The following is a 17025-nucleotide window of genomic DNA, read 5'->3' as shown; positions in this document are numbered from 1 at the left end:
AAAGCTGCAAGCAGCAATGACGGAGGCCAAGCAATTAGCCGCGTGGAAAACGGGTTTAGTGAAAACCCTGATGAGAGAATTCTGGGTTTTCAGTTCCAGAAAGATAAGTAACTTAAAGCGACAATCCACTGAAAAACAATGCTAATTTATTTTGCACATAATCTCACACATATCCGAAAAACTGCAAACCGTTTTGCAGACTTTCATTTAGTTTGACAGGTATTGAGAGTTGATTTGAGTAAAGTTGTGGACCAGTGATGTAATTCATGCACACATTACATCAGTGGTCCACAACTTTACTCAAATCAATTCTCAATAACTGTCAAACTAAATTAATGACTGCAAAAAATTTTTTGGACATGTGTGAGATTATGTGCAAAATAACGCTGCATTGAAAATCGCGGAGTGTTCCTTTGACTCTACATAGGTCACAAATAACCTGGTCACTGGCAGGTTTTCTTAAAACCCCAGCATGCCTCTCTTCTCTCTCAGAGCCAGACTCTGCCCCCTTCTCAAGGGATGGAGGCATCATTCACTCACCTTTCTCTCTCACTCTCTCTCTCTCTCTCTCTCTCTCTCACCTCTCTCGCTCTGTATAGCTGTAATAATAAAAAAGGGATATGGGAGATTTACAGGGAAAATTACCAAATGGGAGCACGGTGCGAAAGTGGGTGAAAATACGGGATATGGCAGAGGCATATTTTGAGTTCTTGTATTGGGCTGACCCGGCAACCTTGAGCAGCGGGGCAAACGGGCACTGCACTAGTTTTATACCGAAGAAATGGTTGATTCATCAAAAAAAGGGATGTCAGGCTACTTTCTAGTCAGTGAGAGTAGAGTATGTTTGGTGCTGATGATCCATGGTGGCTTGACGGAGGTTCTGGTAGGTGGAGTCTGGATCAGATCTGGAGGCTGCAGCAGAGTTCTCATAGATGGGAATCTGCAACAAATAACAATGTTTAGCAAGGTAACAAAGCAGGACAGCACACCTGGGGTGTGTTCAATCTGAAAACGGTGTGCACCATTTTCTATGGTTTGAAGCACGTTTCCTCGAAACGGTGTGAAACGGTGTGCAACGGGCTTTGAGGTATGTTTGAGGTATGTTGGGTGGGTGTGTCAGAGATGTTACCCATCATCGCCCATGTAAGCCTTTATTGAAAAGGCCATAAAAGGCAGTGCACACAATGGATGTAATCATATGGACGTAGCTCCCGTGACATTACCCATTGGTTTTTTGGACTCGTATTTTGAAGCGTTGGGGTTGGAAGTTTCACCGTCGCCATCTTAGTTATTTGGAGCCAGAAGTGACATGAATTTGGAAGAGAAGAGCCACAGCGCAGCCTGCATTTGTCACTCTATTTTTTCTATCATCTATTTAACTCTAAACATGTTTGGCAACCAGCCAAAAACAAATCTTACAGCAATGACAGCAAACAATAGATACAAAGAAATAAAGAAAGTCACCCGAGTTTCTGGTATCTGAGTTTTCCCTGGTGTCCGAACCTGTGGACAGACAGTACAAAGGTTGAGAGACAGACAGACAGACAGACAGACAGACAGACAGACAGACAGACAGACAGACAGACAGACAGACAGAGATGTATGTATATGTGACACAAAAAGACAATTCATTATAATTTTTCACCTTGGCCAGTGAGTCAAAAAGTTAATTTCTGACACTGTTTAAAAGGATAGATCTTTTAACATAAGATGGTATTACTTAAAATGATATGCCAACTTTTTGGGAGATTTGCCTATTTGCCATATCACACGTACATAAACAAGATAAACAATGCCTTTGTCGTCACTCTCCGTGCAGTATGCTGTGAGGTACAGTATGCTGTGAGGTACAGCTGTGATGTACGGCCGTTCAGTTAGTTAGATTCGCAAATGAATTGCAGTGAATGGTACAGCTGTTCAAGTCACCAAAAACACACATTCTAACAGCACCAAAAAACTCTATGTACATGTTGTAACTCGTGTAGTCACCATGAGATGATCATCTAAAATGCCGAGAAGGTAAATAGATAGCCGGAACTACTTTCCAAACATGGCCACCAGGCGCAGTGATTTCACACAATGCCTCAAACAAAGAGTAAACAAACTAAGAGAGTATAACCAAAGTTACAGTACTTCCTTGTTTGCAATGGCAAACGAGGAACTGGCAAACTTGAGGAGTTACTCTTGCTTAGTTTGGTTAATCTTTGTTAGATCTCGGTGTGTGGCTATGGTGTGTGGATTTACTCTCATTATAGTGTTTGGCAACATGGAAACGACTCTATACATGAATATTATTCTCCGGAGTTTACTGTCGGACAGAGAAAATGTGCGTATGAAGAGGCGAGGAGAGAGAGAGAGAAAGGAGCAGAATTGTCTCAGCAGCACAGCGCTGTTGATGAGGGGAAATCCTCTCTGTTGACACAGCGCAAGCTTCCCTGCTCCTCTCGCTCTCTCTCGCTTTTTCTCTCTCTCTCTCTCTCTCTTTCCTCGCCTGTTCACACCCATTTTCTCTGTCCAGAGAATAATATTCATGTATAGAGTCGTTTCCATGTTGCCAGACACTATAATGACAGTTTGAGTCTCCCAGCAGCAGAACAAGCAGTTTTAGCAGTATTCTGGCACTGCGCCACGCCTCTTCAGCGTAAAGCGCATTTCGGGGCATAAAAACATGATGCTATCTTCCAGAGTCACGGGTAGGCAGGCGCAAAGCGTGTTTTTGTATGTGTTTAACGCCAGATTAGCACCTAAGGCCAGGGGGAGAATACAGCCTGAGGTTTCCGCCCGACTGCGACGTTATGTTAGAAAATCCAAAATATCCTTTTAAGACTACAAAGTGTTCCATTGAATCTCTGATCTTACACTATTCTGTTTTCAGGCGCTTCACTGGTCTCAATCCAGAGGGAGGAACAAAGGCTCTTAAGAAGATGGCTGTGATTGACCAGAAGTCTCCTAGTCTATCCACATGACTCAACAGCCAGTGTTAATTTTGGCAGCCATATTAGATTTACTCTCAGTTTTAGTCAACAAATAGGCATTATAATTTAGTGACCTTTTAGTCAAAATGTTTTTTTTCTTTCTTTAAACTAGTAATTCAATTAGTGCAATACAGATATTGGAAATTAGAATCAAGGTGACAGGTTGTATTAAGTGTAAAGGAATTATCTTAACACTTTTACTTGTGTAGCCTATAGATTCAACTTAGGCTTATGTGATAACATGATACAACTAGCCTATTATAAGCTCGCTCATCAAAGAAGTTTGGAAACTTGTGTTTGGTTGATCATATCTCTGATGTTACTGTATCCTCAGCATCGCATCATATCTCATTGCAAAGGCTGGTTATTTCCCTTTACAAAGATGGCTCATTTGTATGGCTCATCCCATCATGGATTTGTAGGACTAGTGCAGTGCCCGTTCCCCCATGTACCACCCCATGGGCGCTTCCCCCCGCACACACACTGCACTCTGTCAGGTCCCCCTACGCGCAAGTTTGAAGTCCATCCGACAAACGGTTCTCGAGATACGCGAAGGACAGACATCCAGACAGTCCTGGAATAAGTCCAAATTGCATGAAATGCGGCACTGCACTCCATCGGGGTCCGAGCAGCGCACTCCCCAAGTTTGAAGTCACAATCGGACAAATGTTTCTCGCGATAAACTGCTTTTTGTGTTGCCAGCAGGTGGCACTATGTCAAATTGCAAGAAATTCAGCGCCGCACTACTTTGAGTTCCCAGGAGCACACTCCCCAAGTTTGAAGTCAATCGGATCAACGGTTCTCAAGATAAACCACTTTTTGTGTTGCCAGTAGGTGGCGCTGTGCCGAATTGCACAACATTCTGCACTGCTCTATGTCAGGTTCCCAGCAGCACACTTCCCAAGTTTGAAGTCGATCAGATGAATGGCTATCGAGATAAACCGCTTTTTGTGTTGCCAGTAGGTGGCGCTATGCCAAATTACACGGAATTCAGCTCCCTGCACTCCATTGAGTCCCCCTAAGCGCACTCCCCGAGTTTGAAGTTTGAAGTCGATCAGATGAATGGCTATGGAGATAAAGCGCTTTTTGTCTTGCCAGTAGGTGGCACTATGCCAAATTGCACATAATTCAGCTCCCTTTGCCTTGAGATTGGAGATGGTAGGACAACAATAACGTGAATAACAACAGGAGAATACACTGCCTTGGCAGGGGAATTTGGCAAATTTTACTTATAATAATCAACCACATAATCAGCTGTGCTGCTCATCCCACAAATGTCATACAAATGAGACATCATTGTAAAGGGAAATGAACAGGCTATCCACTGATACAATACTGAGGATACAGTAATGCAGCAGTATATGATCAAACACAAGTTTCCAAACTTTTTTTTATATATACTGTATGTACCATGGTCTTTGAAACAACAAATTGCACATATAATTGCAATGCATGTCCAGAGTTTGCCATTAAACCTTTTCTGGTGGACAAGTAAGTCAAAACAGATTGAGCATCATTACAAGTTACTCGTCCAAATATAAATATATAAACTCACAAACATTACAGTTCGCTCTACCTTGCAGTGACAGAAGAGCAGACTTGAGACTTGACTCTCGGCATCAATTATTTCACCTTTTGCTTCTAAAGTTTGTGTCTAACTTTATTTTAGCAGCTAACTAGCTGTTTAGAATGGGAGTCCAGTGGTCTTTTTGTCTTTTTTTTGTCTTATTGTTTTACTGTTAACACATTGAGTGCCAGCGACGCCATATGGCGTCAAGAGAAATTTACCGTAGACTGCCAGCGACGCCAAATGGCGTCAATAACTCCAAATTCATATTTTGACGGGGGGGTGTCGATCTAAGCCTCTTACATCGCCTCTTACAATATGGGAGCTATTGAATGTGTCTAACCTATTTTACAGAACCCTTAGGTGGCGACAGTGCCCTCCCGATTAGACAAAGGCCAGGAGAAAAGAGAGAAGAAGTCATGAGGAAACGGAAATCACCATTGATATGCTTGAAGCATAACGTTACTTAGCTGTGCCTGTGAAAAGCAGTCATCTGCTGCCACAATTGAGCCCCATCCGTGTCGGCTGCGATAGTCCATCCATATGATTTAGTTGCCGACACGGCGACACCGGCGTCTTTATGAAAAGTGACATTATTCTCAGCTGGGAGCCGAGGACACGCTGTAAAAAAGCGGGGGGATGCAGGCAGCGGACTTTTCAGTGCAGATCAAACTCAGCAAACTGCAGCAGAGACACTCGACTCCTCCCACCACGGAGGCGGAGGAGGAGGGGGGTGGGCTGGGCACGCAGGGCACTAACAGCATACAACAGCAGGCTCGATGCATAGAGAGCAAACAAGCTAGAATAGGCTATCTGATGCCCACCAGCAGTAAATCAAGACCAGCAAGAAGGTGTAGGGTCTGCGCACGCAGGGGCCAGCGCTGCTGGTTGCAGCTAAAACATATTATTTGGCCAAACAAAATTCCTTTGTTTTCACTCTTTTATTGAAGGAAATTATTTTTGAGGTGTCATTATATCAGAAAATATTAGCTTCAGAGTCAATGATGTGCTTGAATTATAAAACAAGGGGTGATAAAACAGTGCAGGACATGTTGTGTTTTGAATATTGTTATTATGTTACACATCAAATGAAAGCTTTCAATGTGTAGTTTCTTTTGACATACTTTTTCCCGCAGGTAAACTAGACATTCTAACCTTTCATTTCAGCTATAGCATTTTGTTCAACTCAAAGCAGAATTCATTCTGTCGCCTTTCTAACATAAAGATGTGATTATCTCAGAAACTAATTTCAGCATGCTCTTTTCGGTCGAAAACACTCTTTTTCAGAGGGGTGTATTTCCAAAATGGAACGGTTTATAAACACAGTTTTTTTTTAATGAAACAGAAGGGTTCAAAGTTTCATTGAGGCTATTGGTTGTCCATATAAGAGGAACACAAAAAATGATATGGCTATATTAAAATGCATTGCGGCCTATGTGGCACAGTACAGCAACCTTTTGCCCAAGGGCCGTGGCACTCAAAGTGTTAATTTGATCCTGTAGCTCATGGTTTTACAAACGATGTTTGTGGACTGAAAATGGATCACAGGTTGTCTGACTTCTATTTAGAGCATGTAGAATGATTGTGCCCCTTCTAGATCTATTGTATCTATTGTAGCAAGATTAGACACAGTGAATCATCTAATTATAGCATTATATCTCTAACTATCAATTTGTCAGGTTTGGCACCTGTTCGTTTCCTCCAGAGCATCAGTCCTCCAATCAGAGACAGGACCAGTAATACCACAGACAGCAGCGCTCCTAGAACTGGGTAGACTGGGAAGGGACTGGAAGGAGGAGAGTCTGGGACGAAGATATAGTCCATAGTCCAGACGTATTCAAATTCATCTGAGGCTGAAAGAGGAGAAGAGGGACAGAGGGTGTGGTAGTAAGATGAGGAGTTGTAGGATGAGCTGCAGGAGAAATCTTGATGTAAATGGCAAATGGTAAATGGTAAATGGCCTGCATTTATATAGCGCTTTTATCCAAAGTAGGTACATTCACCCATCCATACACCGATGGCGTCAGGCTGCCACGCAGGGTGCTGGCACACCATCAGGAGCAATTTGGGGTTCAGTATCTTGCCCAAGGACACTTCGACATGCAGAATGGAGGAGGCGGGAATCGAACCACCGACCTCTTTTATCCAAAGCGATTAGTGGACAACCCGCTCTACCTCCTGAGCTACAGCTGTATTATTTGTATTATTATTATTGGTAACCCTTCCTTTTACAGTCCTCTAATTACCAGGTATTTACGCGATAATTACAAGTATTCACCAGGTATTTACCTGGTAAAATACCTGGTAGTTACCTGGTAAATACCAGGTAGTTACCAGGTATTTATTAGATATTTACCGGACAACAACTGGTATTTATCCAGTAATTAGATTATAGATTTAAACCTCCACTATTACCTATCAATTCGTGTAAATGTGACCATGTTAGGTTGGTAATAACTGAGATATTTACCAGGTAATTAGATATTTACCCGAAAATGGCCAGCTATTTACCCAGTAATAACTAGGTATTTACCAGATATTAACCCGGTAACTACCAGGTATTTACCGGTCAATTACCAGGTACTTAGCAGGTAATTACCTTGTAATTATGGATTATTGTTTATAAAATCTCCACTATTACCCATTCATTTGTGTAGTTGTGACCATGTTAGGTTGGTAATAACTCAGATATTTACTATAATTACCAGGTATTTAAAGCCGCATTCAGCAGCTTTTCCAAGTTTTGCTATTGGAGAAGTTGCGCCCTCTGGATACAATAGCATCAGTATCAATATTGCAGTTCAAAGTCAACAAAACACAGTGCCAGAAAGCTCTATGTACATGTTGTGACATCGGGTCACCACGTGATGAAATAATAATCCATAGTTACATCCTTTTCATAGCAAACCGAGTTACTTCCTTGTTTTCCTAAAAACAGCGATTCCACTTCACAGCGCATGTGCGCATGCTGCCTCCGGGACACCGGCACAAAAATGCTTAGTCCCAGGAGAGGCCTTCGGAGGGCGGTGTGTGACCAATAGAGGCGACATTCTCTTTGTTACAAGTGTACCATCTTCAATGACTAAAAAGCTGTTATATTAAGGTGGAAAGGTTACTGATTGGGGCTTTAACACGTATTTACCCGACAATGACCAGGTATTTATCCGGTAATAACCAGGTATTTGCCCAGTAATTATAAACGTTATCAAGTAAAACCTCACGAGTTACCCAGTAATTAAGGTGGAACTGTACTATAAAAGGAAGCCTTGTTTGTTTCCATGGTATTACCATGTTCTAACCATATCCTTTGGAATATAATATCCCCTTGTCCCTGCCATCTACACAAACTTGTACCATGTACATTCCAAAACATTATCAAGTAAAACCTCACCAGTTACCCAGTAATTAAGGTGGAACTGTACTGTAAAAGGAAGCCTTGTTTGTTTCCATGGTATTACCATTAAGCATCTGAGGAAGGGCCGGTGTGGCCCGAAACGTCACGCTGTGTTGCAAATAAAAAACAACGGGAGCTCTCTTGGTGTGCGGATCGTTCTTTTTTCACTGTAAGTTAACCTTTTGATCCAGCCCACTGTGGCCCAGTTTGGATGTGGGTGTCCCTGTCTACTTATTACCATGTTCTTACCATTATCCTCTGGAATAGAATATCCCATTGTCCCTGCTATCCACACAAACTTCTACCATGTACCATGTATATTTTGGTGGTCAAAGGTCAAATTTCAAGCTCACTGTGACCTCAGGAATGCCATTTTCTAGCTCGTTAACACGAGATCTCAGGAATGGATTGACATAATTTCTTCGAATTTGCCTCAAACATCCACTTGGACTCGCGGATGTACTGATTAGACTGTGGTGGTCAAAGCTCAAAGTTCAAGGTCACTGTGACCTTATGAACACCATTTTCTAGCTCGGTAATGTGACATTTCAGGAATGCCTTGACGGAAATTCAGCACATTTGTTACGAACATCCACAAACATGAATTGTTGTTATTGAGTTGATTTCTGCAATAACTGCACTTTATGCCTGTTTAAACTCGACAAACGTTGACATTACTGCTCGAGGCGGGGCCGGTCACGATGTGAATAAGACAAGATGAGTGCAGTAATAAGTTAAGGCAAATACAGTAGGCTACAGATTAATGAAAAATAAAAACATGGCAGACCAGAAACCCAGAATTGAACAGTTACTGCACTTTGTAGCTTGAGCCTAGCCTGGTAAACCAGCCGGCCACGTGATTTCACATTTAATTTCATTCTACCAGACCATCTGGCCTCAAGACCTGGGACGGCATTTTCAGAAATTACAAAGTCAATCAGCAATCTAGCAATCAGCGACCTGCCTCATAGTTGACATTGTAACCGGCCCCTCCATGGGTGTCCGCCTCGAGCAGTAACATCAACGTTCGTCGAGTTTAAAGTGTAGTTATAGACCCATTTCATGGCGCCATTTTGTGCTGAAAATGTAAGATAAACACAGGTGCAATCAACACACTAATGAGGGTTTCCAAATTCCAATCATTGGAGTTGGAAACCCTCATTAGTGTTTTGCTTGGACCTGTGTTTACCCTGCCTTTTCGGCACAAAATGGCCCCCATGAAAAGGGTCTATTGCAGAAATCGACTCAATAACAACAATCAAACAAGTGGACGTCAAAGTTCAAAGTTCAAGGTCACTGTGACCTCACAAACGTAATTTTCTAGCTCATTAACGCGAGATCTCAGGAATGCCTTGACTGAATTTAAGCAAATTTGGCACAAACGTCCACTTGTTTAATTGGTGTTATTGAGTCGATTGTTGATTAGAAGTGATTGTTGTAACCCCCCCCACCCCCCAGTGGAATATTGTTTCATTCAGCACCATCAGCTTACCTGTAGCATTAGTCGGACCAGGCAGCAGCAGCTCAGCCAGGCCTGCAACAATGGGAGGAGTCAGCTCACCAGATGGGTCGAGGTTTACAGATGCATAAAGGTTTACAGATGTGTAAAGGTTTACAGATGTGTAAAGGTTTACCGATCTGTACCGATCTGTGCCTAAACATTACCTGTGGTGTCCCACAGGGGTCAGTCCTGGGCCCAAAATTATTTATTCTATACATCAATGACATTTGTAAAGTATCTAATGTATTGAAATTTGTTGTTTTTGCAGACGACACAAATATTTTTTGTTCTGGGAAGAATTTGCAGCAGCTCTTGGAGATGGTTACGAAAGAAATGGGTAAATTAAAATGTTGGTTTGACACAAACAAATGATCTCTAAACTTGAACAAAACTAAATTTATGTTATTTGGAAACAGTAAAATAAACACACATGTTCAAGTGAAAATTGATCATGTGGAAATAGAAAGAGTTTATGAAAACAAGTTTCTGGCGGTTGTAGTAGACCATAAACTCTGCTGGAAACCCCAGATAAAAATGTTGTGCATCAAGATTGCCAGGAGCACAGGAATATTAGGTAAAATAAGATGCATACTAAATCAGGAAACACTGCACACTCTGTATTGCGCACTTATATTGCCACATCTGATGTACTGTGTGGAAGTATGGGGTAATACTTATAAGAGCACACAGAAGATATGCACATTGCAAAAAAAGCAATATGGTTGGTAAATCATGTTGGGTATCATAAGCATACTAATCAATTGTTTCTTAAGACACAGACTTTGAAATTTGTGGATATTGTGAAACTTAGAACTGCACTAATAATGTTTAGAGCAAGGAATAATGTACTGCCAAGTAACATACAAAAACTGTTCATGGATAGAGAGGGAAGGGAGTTAAGAGGGAAATTTAATCTAAAACAACCTTATGTACGCACTACCCTTAAAAGTTTGTGTGTTTCAGTTTGTGGGGTAACCCTGTGGAATGGTTTAGATGAGGAAACTAAAAGGAGTAAGAACATTGTATTGTTCATAAACAGATATAAGAAAACACTAATTGAAAACTGAGGATCACTAAAGTGTTGTTTTTTTCCTTTTGATTTGTTTATAATTTGTTTTTTCTTTATTCTATTTTTATTTTAACATTGTAAGAGATTTGTTATGATATTGTGAAGAAAGTGGCAGGACTAGATAAGCATTTGCTTCCTTCTGCTCCTTCTCAAACTCAATTGTTTTGCTTTTTGAGGAAATTTGTTAGATTCAAATGTTTATGTTTTGTGTTTTGTGTTTTATCCTTTTTATTGTATTTTATATGGTTGATTGTTGGAGAAAAATAAAGAAATAAACTCAACTCAACTCAACTCAACTCAATTCAAACTCAACTCAACTCTGTAAAGGTTTCCAAAATGTGTAAAGGTTTCCAGATGTGTGAAGGTTCACAAAAAAGTGGTGAAACATTGAGATGTAAAACTGAATCCTGATATCATGATAAATATGTCAAGCTCCTTTTCACGTAAACAATGCTACCATCAAACATAAATAACGAAAAATAAATTATATGAACACATTTAATTAAACTTTTAATTTAATTAATGTAATAATTTTAATAAATAATGTATTAATTAAATAATACTAATAGTTCAATGATAATGTTGCGCCAACGATATATAGTTATTGAGCAGTAGCTAAACAATGCGGATGGTTGTTATATTAACTATGTGGTCATGGTTTTAATGAGTTTATCAGGTATTTTACAGCAGTAGAAATACTATGAGGCCATGACATATCATGAACTATTCACAATATAGAAATAAAATATATTTAACATGCTCTTCTGATATAAATATTCTCAGTTACAAGCTTAAACACATTGCATTGGAAATATTAATATGAATAATCATAAATAAATTGGCATTTATTTATGTAAACAGATGTAAATCTACAATAACAAATGTAGTCATTTGAGCTAGTTTGGATGTGAAAGCTTTCTTCAGGCCTCCAAAAATATGCAGCAACATTTTCATGACTTTAAGTGAAAACTCACCATCTGTCACTATGATGTTCATCTCCTGGTATGTATCTGATCCAAATCTCTCCACAGCACACCTGTAGCTTCCTGAGTCAGACATGGTCAGTTGTGAGATGGTCACATAGAAGACTCCAGTCCTCTTATCTTCGATGCTGTATCTGCCTTTCTGATCTTTGTCTTTATCGGTTTCAATGAGAATGTTGTCATCTTTGCACTCTCCCTTACAGAAGTACGTCTTGTTTCCAGCGAAATTGAAGGAGCATTTAACTGTGATAGTTCCTCCTGCAGTTTTCATATAGACATCTTTTCCTCCTTCAGTTTCAGCAGTGTCAAACATGTCTTCAATGTTGGCACCAGTGTTGGTATCACACAGCAGTGCTGAACAGAGGAGTAATCAATAGTTATGATCAGTATTACTGTGAGAGACTAAACACTAACTGCTGCTTCACATTCATACTGGGAGCTGCAGTAAAACCACAGTCTGCTACTGCTGACCAATGAGCAGCGGCTCTGTGCAGATGGGAGTGGTAAAGTCCCTTGCTAAAGTGCACTTCAGAATATTGTAGTATTGTGACTACACTATATCAATGTACTGAAAACTTGACAAAATTAATTGCAAGTAGCCTACAGTTTGTATTTAGGGAGATTTATCTCAAGTACCTACACAGTGATATTGCACTTGCAATACTACACTTTCCAAAGGTTAATACACATTTTAGTACGTTGGAATGAGGCCATTGTGTTACCCACATGTGAAGCAAATATATTGATAGTATTGGCAGGTGAAAACATGGGGAAAAAACGTCACAGGTGGGAGGAGCACTTTTCACCTATTAATGGAATTAATAGGTGTCATAAGTGTCCGAAAGCCCATGTGCTTCGAATTGCCATGTGTGTTTTTCTAGGCACTGTTGTGCGGGTGACCCCACAATAGTCGATGATTCGAGAATTCGCTCAAAGGAGCCTGATTCGATTGCAAATCTCACAGTCGAATAGTCGCAAAGTGTGGTTATGAAACACCGATCATTCCTGCTATATGGGGGTGCTGAATGTGTGATTTTACATATAATTGCTTGGTTTCTCCCAATAGATTATACAGTATAGAGAGGCTCTTGGATGTCTTCTCTTCTCTCAGATTTCTTGTGCAACAATCCTGTCTGAAATCCACAGTCAATAGAATACCAGGATAGTGTCACATAACCCCCGACCCAGCGATCATATGACACTAGGATAGTGATTGGCTGTGGATTTCTGACAGGATTGTTGCACAAAAGATCTGAGAGAAGAGAAGAGATCCAAGAGCAGAAGTTTCAAGAGCGCACAGAAGCAGTTTGAAGGGGGAGGGGAGGACATTTGCATGCAGGCACCGAGTTTGAGTGCAAACAGAGCAAATAAAAAAAAAAAACGATTTCAGACGGCAGCCCGTCTTTATTGTCACACAACACACTACAACACATGCACGGAGGGCCACAACACACACATGCTGACGGTGGCCGGTGAAATTTGTCCTCTGCATTTAACCCATCCTGGCTTTGTCCTTTCCTCCTGGGGCAGGCCAGGAGCAGTGGTCGCTTTCTCGTACAGCGCCCGGGGACCGACTTCGGATGTTGTCGTCACTGGTCGGATGACGATGACGATCTGATCTTCTGCATGTTTTTAGTGGGGGGGGTTATATACGGAGGAACCCCCCTGGGGGAGCACGGGGAGAACATGCAAACTCCACACAGACAGAAAGGCCCTTACGACGAGATACCCCACCTGGGCAGTAGGCACTGAAGATATGGGGGGGAACACAACCACAGCGCCCACAGTGTCCCAGGCGAGAATCGAACTCAGGACCTTCTGACTGCGAGGCGACAGCTCTACCACTGAGCCACCGTGCCCCTGGCAAATATAAGTGTGAGCAGAGGATCTTTGAGTGCGAGTGCAGGAAAGCTGTCCAAGCAGAACACTTTTGAGTGTGAGTGTACAGTTTGAAGACAAGCAGAGCAAATTTAAGCACAGGCGCGGGGTTTTTTAGTCCAAGGGTGCAAAATCTGAACGTGAAATTGATCAATCATGCTCTCAAATTGCTTGAATGACCTCTTGCATTTAGGCAAATAATTCCATACTGCTCCCCCCTAATGGCGATCTGGGGAGAGCTGAGACTAGCACCATGCTTCCTCTGACACATGCGCAGTAGCCACTTCTTTTCACCTGACAGCGGGAGCTTCACCAGTAGGACGTAGCACGTGGGAGGATCACGTTATTCCCACCAGTTCCCTTCCACCCCGACCAGGTGCCCCAACCGACCAGAGGAAGCGCTAGTGCAGCGACCAGGAAACATACCCTCAATCCAGCATCCCTACCGCATACACCAGCCAATTGTGTCCATATGGACGCCCGACCAAGCCGGAGGTAACACGAGGACACGAACCTGCGCCCCTCGCGTTGGTAGGCAGGGAATCTACCACTACCCGGAAGCCCGAATATTCGTATTGAAGAGCCAAATCTGATTCGACTGACAGAATTCGGGTACAGCCCTAGACTGTTGTGAGGGCAGCAGGTGATGAAAATTAGTTTTCAGAGATAAGGAGTTTTCCTCGGTCAGGTTTGTAACAGACAAATTCCTTTGCAAAAACAGGTATCTCCATTTGTATTTATTTGCCACTCTTCCTCTGGGACTGCTTGGAAAAGTAAAATGTTTTCTTTGCAGCTCTCAGAAGGAGCAAAGAACTTTATGAAGTAAGTTAAAAGTGAGTGACATTCAGCCTTTGTAATTTTTTTATTATTCTGGTAGTCACACTTTATCAAGCAAGTAACCATGTTTTTAAAATAGATATTTGATTATTCTTGTAGTAGAAAAGGCTATTGTGATTTAAATGTTACATATCACACACCTAGCAGCCATTGTGGTGTATTTGAGTAAAGACAAGGGCTCATTATACTCGAGCAAGGCTCCATGAGGTGGAGCTCCGCAAGTCACATGCGGACCTCGCGCTGGGGAATGGCAGCCAAGTGATCAGCATTTACATTGTACAATGGTGATAGTGAGAACAGCCCGTGAAAAGTCGCAATGAAACGCTATTATGTGCACTACTGAGTGCGCTTTCACTCTCAAACGGCCGTATGTCAGCACAAGAATGAATCACCAAACTTGTTTTTACCGTTTCAGTTCTCAGCCCTGATAGCCTACTCTGTGCTGCTTTTAATTTATCTCAACCATGCTCTCAACACAACACATTTACTTGGTGAAATGACTAAAAATGCAAATCAAAGTTTAGCCTACCACATGGGTCAAGAAATGTGGTGAAAACACAGCTCAGTGTTCAGGGCTCAGTGGCTCGAAAGCGTCCATGTTTGGAGAGAGGCCGTGCGGAGTTGCGCGATCTTGACCTCAGTCAGATCGTCAATCGCCAACCTTTGACCTTTGACATCGCCAATACATGATGTCATCGTGCAAACACATGGCTATATATTATGGATGTTAACGTCCATATAAATTAGCTTCAGCTGTGCTCTTGCTGTAGGCTACTTTGCTAACTTAGCATCGATGCTAGCGGGACTTACCCAGCTATCGTCAGTGCCTGCTTTACTGCTGCTTGCTGGTAATAATCCCATCATTTCCATATCAGAAAAAGTATCCAGATTTGTCGCTAACGTTAGTCTCTTCTGAGAAGTTTTCTCGAGTTGAATGCAGCCAAGACTATTGTGTGATGAGGCAGCCATTTGAGGCAGGCAGTGTTGTGTGACTGAGCGTCCACACTGCGGAGAGAGGAGAGGAGCTGACTGACTGACAGCCTATGGACCCTCTGTTAAAACGGCATGTTTATGAATGGAGTTTGGTTAAAGATTCGCTAAAGCTGTTTCCTATCACATTTCTTGTTATCGATACATGCTACCGCACCCCCCCCCCCCCTTCCCCGCCCACTGGCAGAAAAAACGGCTCATATCCAGTTGTTTCTAAACAAAGACCCCTCAGGTTTAAAAAGGTAAAACTGGAAAATATCCTGTTCTGGCTAGCCAGACATGATCCAGACTTCATGTTTAAAAGCCACTTATGTAATCTGATTACAGATACTTGTGAAAAATTTGAGGATTACGTCTGTAGCAGGTATTCTACCATATTGTACATCCTTATAAAATGTGGCACAGACTTTTTTTTAAATGCAAAGATGACACATTTCTTATTTGTACCTTCGTACCTCAATCATGGAAAGTAACTGAAAGTAATCAGCAATGTGAGTAATCCCTTGGATTACATCAGTAATGGAACATATCAAAAAGTGCTCTGCCCAGCCCTGACCACAATGTAGAACTGGAGAAACACACCAAGTGAAAGCTAAACCGAGCAGCAGGAAGAGAGGACAGACAGATACAGTAAACAGAGAGGAACACAGATATTAGAATGAGACAGATGGAAAGACAGACAGACATACAGAGTGACTGTACTCACCGAGGAAGACGTAACAGAAGGTGATGTGATGGATATTCATGTTAAACTGTTGAACCTCCAAGTCTGAGTCTCTACTTCAATGAAACAGAAACCAAGTATCACTTCCCTTAAAGGGGGACTTACCCCCCCCCCTCCCCCCCCCTCCCAGATGTGACAAAACGGCATGCTGCTTATTTGAAAAAACCTATGGTAAAAACCAAGAAATTACCATCTCCTCTTGTCTCACTATACTCTTTGGCTGTGCTCAGGTCAGGATTTTTTTTCCGGAAATCGACGCCATGACAGTTTGCCACCACCTGAAAATAAGTTATATGAGAGCTACGAAATCTTTATAAATATCAACAACTAGCCAACGCTGGTGGCCTGTATGGAAACAGCGTTGTTCAAAATCGTTGAAAGTTATATCAATGTGGTCATTCAGTGGTGAACTAGAAATTGACTCCATTGACTCCCATGTAAGTATCGTTAAAAGAGCCTGGTGACGCGAGCCTCGTTATCGCAGCACAGCACAATATCAGGAGAAACCCCCCGCTCTCAACACGCTCATGTAATCACAATGGGAGATTTCTCCACGTTATTCCCTTGTCCAACTTGTCCTATACACCGCCATGAAGTCCCTTTTTAATTTTCGTTTCTCCCTTTTTCGTGATTCTTGTCAAAAGGTGTAGTGCACCTCTGCTTTTTTCTCGAGCACAGAGCAGAGCTGCAGCGGGGTACTATTGGAACATTCTTCCCCTCCCTCCTCCTCAGGCCCCGGCTGCTCACAGGCGAAACAGCCTCCTGCGTCCTGCCAGTTTGGCTAGGGCGCTCTGTAGCCCTCACAAAACAACAACAAACAAACACAAACAAAAATCGCTGGTGTGTGATTTTTCTGCACATTTTTTTTCTGCACAATCAGTGTCTGAAATTGGGTACAAGATTGCGGGAATCCCGCATCTGTTTGCACGAACCGCTGCATACGACTGGACAAGCCGCTTGTCACAGACAGGGGCAGAGCGTCAGTGCAGCGTCACTTCACCTGCCTTCTCCTCCCCATCAAAAGTGAACCAGGAAAACACAATTTAGGCTGTAGGCTGCTTTTGTAAAAAAGGGGCACAGAAGACTCCTCTCTCTCTTCTCTCTGCA

At 42.1% G+C, this 17025-nt stretch overlaps 1 protein-coding gene across 2 annotated transcripts; it reads right to left on the bottom strand.

The window, feature by feature from the left end:
- Positions 1 to 632: 632 nt before the first annotated feature.
- LOC310795173 (CMRF35-like molecule 8) lies at positions 633 to 15962 on the bottom strand. Of its 2 annotated transcripts, XM_083657222.1 has the most exons (7): positions 15901 to 15962; positions 11481 to 11843; positions 9429 to 9470; positions 6231 to 6395; positions 1465 to 1503; positions 1224 to 1283; positions 633 to 940 (listed from the first exon to the last, which is right to left on the bottom strand). In XM_083657222.1, the coding sequence occupies exons 1-7, from the start codon at positions 15938 to 15940 to the stop codon at positions 927 to 929; spliced, it is 723 nt and encodes a 240-aa protein (XP_083513348.1). In that variant the 5' UTR covers positions 15941 to 15962; the 3' UTR covers positions 633 to 926. The 2 variants fall into 2 exon arrangements, with proteins under 2 accessions (XP_083513348.1, XP_083513349.1); XM_083657223.1 differs by lacking the exon at positions 1224 to 1283.
- Between the last annotated feature and the right edge of the window lie 1063 nt (positions 15963 to 17025).

Source organism: Poromitra crassiceps (genome assembly GCF_964638095.1).
Source record: "Poromitra crassiceps genome assembly, chromosome: 20".
NCBI classification, from domain to species: domain Eukaryota; kingdom Metazoa; phylum Chordata; class Actinopteri; order Beryciformes; family Melamphaidae; genus Poromitra; species Poromitra crassiceps.
This window is presented reverse-complemented; position numbering and strand designations above follow the sequence as displayed.